Genomic DNA, 6271 nt, shown 5'->3' with positions numbered 1-6271 from the left:
TTTATCAGAACTTTAATATATTTTGATTTTCCTCTGTTCTGCTGTGACAATAAAACAAATTATCATATTATTTTAGTGAGAACTCATCAATAACTACAAATAACTAATGTTAGGGAAATCTGTTTATATTTTGTAACGCGTTTCTGGATTTTTTTTCAACATGTGTGTGTGTGTGTATATATATATATATATATATATATATATATATATACACCGTATATCAACAGATATATCGACATATTGGATTTTTAAATAACCAAATATTTGTATCGGTATCAACCTTTAAAATCCTTTATCGGTCGGGCTCTAGTTGGTAATATTGTATTATTGATTTGAGTTGGGAAATGGAAGGTCGCTGTCAAGTCTCCATAACGACCAATGTATGGTGGTGGACTGGTAGCTGGACAGGTGCCAGTTCACCTCCTTTGAGCAAGGCACCGAACCCCCAACTGCTCGGGAGGCCTGTCCATCGACAGCTGCAGTCCCCTCACTCTGACATTAGTGCATTAGCTTGTCTGCTTATTTGATATATAAACACTTTCTAAATTGAATTTCTAGATAATGAACATTCAGTATATCATTATTGCAAAACAGGATGGTGTAGATTACATCCACATCATCACTTATCTTTGTGTAGCTAGCACAATGTTAGCTTAACTGTTAATATTGATCACTTTTAATTCTGACCCTCCTACAACCTCCTGCTGCGTGTGTTTACGGTGTGTTTTTGCAGGTATCTGGCAGTGATGCGTAAGCTGCAGAAGACCTACAGAATGGAGCCGGCCGGGAGCCAGGGGGTGTGGGGACTGGATGACTTTCAGTTTCTGCCCTTCATTTGGGGAAGCTCCCAGTTTGTAGGTGAGAGCTACACTGCAGAATTAAGTCAAAATGATTGAAAACAAGCAAGTCTGTAGCAGCTCAGTCTTATATTGCCAGACCTTCCTTCACAGCGCTGTGGTGGAGGGTCTGGCTAGTCCACACAGCATTCCAGGATTGGTACAAGACCGTGCTTTGATTTATTGGCATTTCTTTAAATGTTTTGCTCATTGTGGGACTGGCTCTAGTGGCTGGAATTCTGCACCAAGACTGAATTTTGGGGAAAGAGACTTCAGATACAGTATTAGGGGACCACTAAGGTCTATATAAGAGACTTCATATACAGTATTAGGGGACCAAAGGTTCTATAAAGAGAATTCAGATACAGTATTAGGGGACCACTAAGGTCAATAAAAAGAGACTTCAGATACAGTATAGGGGACCACTAAGTCTATAAAAGATACTTCAGATACAGTATTAGGACCACTAAGGCCTATAAAAGAGACTTCAGATACAGTATTAGGGGACCACTAAGGTCTATATAAAAGAGACTTCAGATACAGTATTAGGGACCACTAAGGTCTATATAAAAGATACTTCAGATACAGTATTAGGGACCACTAAGGCCTATATAAAGAGACTTCAGATACAGTATTAGGGACCACTAAGGTCTATATAAAGAGACTTCAGATACAGTATAGGGACCACTAGGTCTATATAAAAGAGACTTCAGATACAGTATTAGGGACCACTAAGGTCTATATAAAAGATACTTCGATACAGTATTAGGGACCACTAAGGCCTATATAAAAGAGACTTCAGATCAGTATTAGGGACCACTAAGGTCTATATAAAGATACTTCAGATACAGTATTAGGGACCACTAAGGCTATATAAAAGAGACTTCAGATACAGTATTAGGGACCACTAAGGTCTATATAAAGACGTTCAGATACAGTATTAGGGGACCACTAAGGTCTATATAAAAGAGACTTCAGATACAGTATTAGGGACACTAAGGTCTATATAAAAGATACTTCAAACAGTATTAGGGACCACTAAGCCTATATAAAGAGACTTCAGATACAGTATTAGGGGACTACTAAGGTCTATATAAAGAGACTTCATATATAGTATTAGGGGACTACTAAGGTCTATATAAAAGAGACTTCAGATACAGTATAGGGACCACTAAGGTTATATAAAGAGACTTCAGTACAGTATTAGGGACCTAAGGTCTATATAAAGAGACTTCAGATACAGTATTAGGGACCACTAGTCTATATATAAGAGACTTCAGATACAGTATTAGGGACCACTAAGGTCTATATAAAGAGACTTCAGATACAGTATTAGGGACCACTAAGGTCTATATAAAGAGACTTCAGATATAGTATTAGGGGATACTAAGGTCTATATAAAAGAGACTTCGATACAGTATTAGGGACCATAGGTCTATATAGAGACTTCAAATACAGTATTAGGGGACCACTAAGGTCTCATAAAAGAGACTTCAATACAGTATTAGGGACCACTAAGGTATATAAAAGAGACTTCAGATACAGTATTAGGGACCACTAAGGTCTATAAAAGAATACTTTAGATACAGTATTAGGGACCACTAAGGTCTATATAAAATAGACTTCAGATACAGTATTGGGGACCACTAAGGTCTATATAAAGAGACTTCAGATACAGTATTAGGGGACCACTAAGGTCTATATAAAAGAGACTTCAGATACAGATTAGGGACCACTAAGGTCTAATAAAAGAGACTTAATACAGTAGGGACCACAAGGTCTATATAAGAGACTTCAATACAGTATTAGGGACCACTAAGGTCTACATAAAAGAGACTTCAGATACAGTATTGGGGACCACTAAGGTCTATTAAAAGAGACTTCAGATACAGTATTGGGACTACTAAGGTCTATATAAAAGAGACTCAGATACAGTATTAGGGCCACTAAGGTCTATATAAGAGACTTAAAATACAGTATTAGGGGAACTAAGGTTACATAAAAGAGACTTCAAATACAGTATTAGGGGACCACTAAGGCTATAAAAAAGAGAATTCAGATACAGTTTAGGGACCACTAAGGTCTAATAAAAGAGACTTCAGATACGTATTAGGGACCACTACGGTCTATATAAAAGGACTTCAGATACAGTATTAGGGACCACTAAGGTCTATATAAAAGAGACTTCAGATACAGTATTAGGGACCACTAAGGTCTATATAAAAGAGACTAGATATATTAGGGGACTACTAAGGTCTATATAAAGAGACTTCAGATACAGTATTAGGAACACTAAGGTCTATATAAGAGACTTCAAATACAGTATTAGGGGACCACTAAGGTCTACATAAAAGAGACTTCAATACAGTATAGGGGACCACTAAGGTCTATATAAAGAGACTTCAGATACAGTATAGGACCACTAAGGTCATATAAAAGATACTTAGATACAGTATTAGGGACCACTAAGGTCTATATAAAATAGATTCAGATACAAGTATTAGGGGACCACTAAGGTCTATATAAAAGAGACTTCAGATACAGTATTAGGGACCACTAAGGTCTATATAAAAGAGATTCAGATACAGTATAGGGACCACTAAGGTTATATAAAGAGACTTAGATACAGTATTAGGGACACTAAGGATATAAGAGACTTCAAATACAGTTTAGGGGACCACTAAGGTCTCATAAAAGAGACTTCAGTACAGTATTAGGGGACCACTAAGGTCTATTTAAAAGAGAACTTCAGAACAGTATAGGGGACTAATAAGGTCATATAAAAGAGCTTCAGATACAGTATAGGGACATCAAGGTCTATATAAGAGACTTAAATACAGTATTAGGGGACCACTAAGGTCTACATAAAAGAGACTTCAAATACAGTATAGGGGACCACTAAGGTCTATAAAAAGAGACTTCAGATACAGTATTAGGGGACCACTAAGTCTATTAAAAGAGACTTCAGAACAGTATTGGGACCACTACGGTCTATAAAAGAGACTTCGTAACAGTATTCGGGGACCACTAAGGTCTAATAAAAGAGACATTCAGATACAGTATTAGGGGACCACTAAGGTAATATAAAAGAGACTTCAGATACAGTATTACGGGACCACTAAGGTCTATATAAAAGAGACTTCGTATACAGTATTAGGGGACCACTAAGACCTATATAAAAGCATCCAAAGACCACCACGTCATGGGACCTATAATCAAAAACAGCAATCTCCTAGATATGCCACTATGCATTTTTCCTGCTGTTTTATTAGATTCAAATCCTTTTTCAGTGAGGAAAAATAACTGTTTAAAATAATTTATAAACCAAACAAAGGTAGGCTTAGAACATCTTCACTTACTGCAATGAACGTAATCATGTATGCATCTGTGCATCTCCACAGTGACCGCAGTTAATGGGAAGGTAAATGGTGACACCTGGTGGTGAACATGTGCACTTACAGCTCCTTCTCCCTTCAGATCACCCAACGCTGGAGCCTCGGCACTTCCTCGATGAGAGGGTGGTGAACGAGCATCAACACGAGTACATGTTTCTGGACTGCATCAAGTTTATAAATGAGGTGGGAAATTAATCGCATTCACGCAAACTTTCACGGCTAAACAAATGGAGATCACATGTAACACATACTGATGTACAGTATGTGTTGTTGTTACAATAGTAGATTACTTACCTGTGGGATATACTGACCAAATGCAATCATTTATATTCATTATGTATAATACAATATTATGGACATTTTTTTGTGGTTAACATTTTGTATAAAAACATTTTAGAAATATACATTTCACAACATGGACATAGCCCCCTCCCCCCGTCCCTCCGTCCCCATCACCACCCACCCTGACAAAAACCAAGAAAAGGGTGACACAATAGCCACAATATACAAGACAATACAACAAAATAATACATATTACACCTATGTGTAATGACAACAGCAGCCCATCATACAGGTCTCGCCCCAGCACAAAGCTTCCTAGGAGCCCTTCAGGAAACTCCTTCCCTTTTTTCTAGTGTAGTAAAATTCATTCTGAAAAGAAACTGCTGCCACTCTATGCCAAGAAAAACACCACACGTGGAAGCGCCGCAAATAGCCATGAAGCGGAGATTCGCGCCTCATCGTGCGTCTGGCTGTTCAAACCAGACTCGCAGTTCTCCGCGCCGGTCCCAAAGCAATCCTTCTCCTCTCTCTCTCTCTGTGTGTGTGTGTGTGTGTGTGTGTGTGTGTGTGTGTGTGTGTGTGTGTGTGTGTGTGTGTGTGTGTGTGTGTGTGTGTGTGTGTGTGCGCGCGCACGCGTGCACGCGCCTCTGTCTTGTCTGTCAGCCCATCGTCCTCTCTCTCCATGTGCCTGATCGCGTGTCTCGCTGTAGACGCAGCTGAGAAGTCAAGACAGCCAAAATCACCATAGACCTGGTTGTTTTATTTTGAAATTTGGTTTATTTTGTAAAATATCCAGCTGCACTATGGCCTTCCTGTATGTGCTTACCTGGATGGCTTGGATTTCATTTCATTTGTTTTAAGATCAACACACTATTTGTTGAATTTAGGAGAATTCTGAAATGCAGAACGGAGTACTTTTCAAGTTTAATAAGTTGTTATTGCCATTTTTAATGAAATGCATGGCATATTGTCCTAATATCATACAGCCCTAGTACTATGTGTACTTTAAGTAGACAATGCACTTATTTTGTTCTTATTTAGCTGTTGAAAATGAATGAGTCCATCTCAATTTTGTCCAGGGAAAGGGCTACGGGGTTCAGGCAGACGGATTGCGTAGTAAGAGTGCCAGAGCAGGAACCATGCGCTTTGTTTTTGGATTCGAAAGGAAAAGGAGTGTAGGAAAGTGGAACAGGGCGTTGTTGGAGCAGCTACATCCTTTTCCTCCTTCCCATTCTGGGGCAGTCCCTCCTTCCCTCTTTTCCCTGCTGTTTGACCTCTCCCTCCTCCTCGCGGTCACTAATGGATGCTTCCGTTGTGTCGAGAAGGGAAGAAGTGCCTCCTTGGTTCCCCTCCTCAGTTACTCTCAGTTTTTTCAAAATAAGATCATGCAGGAGGTCTCTTGGTCATGATAAGCCTGATAAATGTTGGACCAGCATTGAAAAAGTGAAGAGTCTCCAGTCTTGTGTCAAGTTAAGCTAACTTACTGTGGAAACACTTCTAAAGGGCCCAGCAGTCCTGTATTGCTGTGTCAAAGGTTCAGCTGCTCACCCGAGTATGCTTTGGTCTTTGAGCCAAATGGCTTATTTTGTTATAAGAAAAGAGTAGAAAAGCAGAAGATGGTATGTCAAAATGAATCCGAATGAATGTTTGGTTCTAGAAGCTCGGTGACTTTGTGACCTTATGGCGTTTTTCCACTGCATGGTTGACTCGCCTCGACTCTACTCGCCTTTTTAGGTTTTCCATTACGAAAAAATAGTC

General features: G+C 39.2%; 1 protein-coding gene across 1 annotated transcript in view; it reads left to right on the top strand.

Moving 5' to 3' along the window:
* ptpa (protein phosphatase 2 phosphatase activator) overlaps positions 1-6271 on the top strand; it is a 31937-nt gene that overhangs the window by 10803 nt on the left and 14863 nt on the right. The window contains exons 7-8 of the mRNA XM_032539267.1: positions 734-858; positions 4314-4414. Coding sequence (XP_032395158.1) covers positions 734-858; positions 4314-4414 — 226 coding nt within the window. The remainder of the gene's footprint in view (positions 1-733; positions 859-4313; positions 4415-6271) is intronic.

Source organism: Etheostoma spectabile, chromosome 16, assembly GCF_008692095.1.
Source record: "Etheostoma spectabile isolate EspeVRDwgs_2016 chromosome 16, UIUC_Espe_1.0, whole genome shotgun sequence".
In the NCBI taxonomy this organism is placed as follows: domain Eukaryota; kingdom Metazoa; phylum Chordata; class Actinopteri; order Perciformes; family Percidae; genus Etheostoma; species Etheostoma spectabile.
This window is presented reverse-complemented; position numbering and strand designations above follow the sequence as displayed.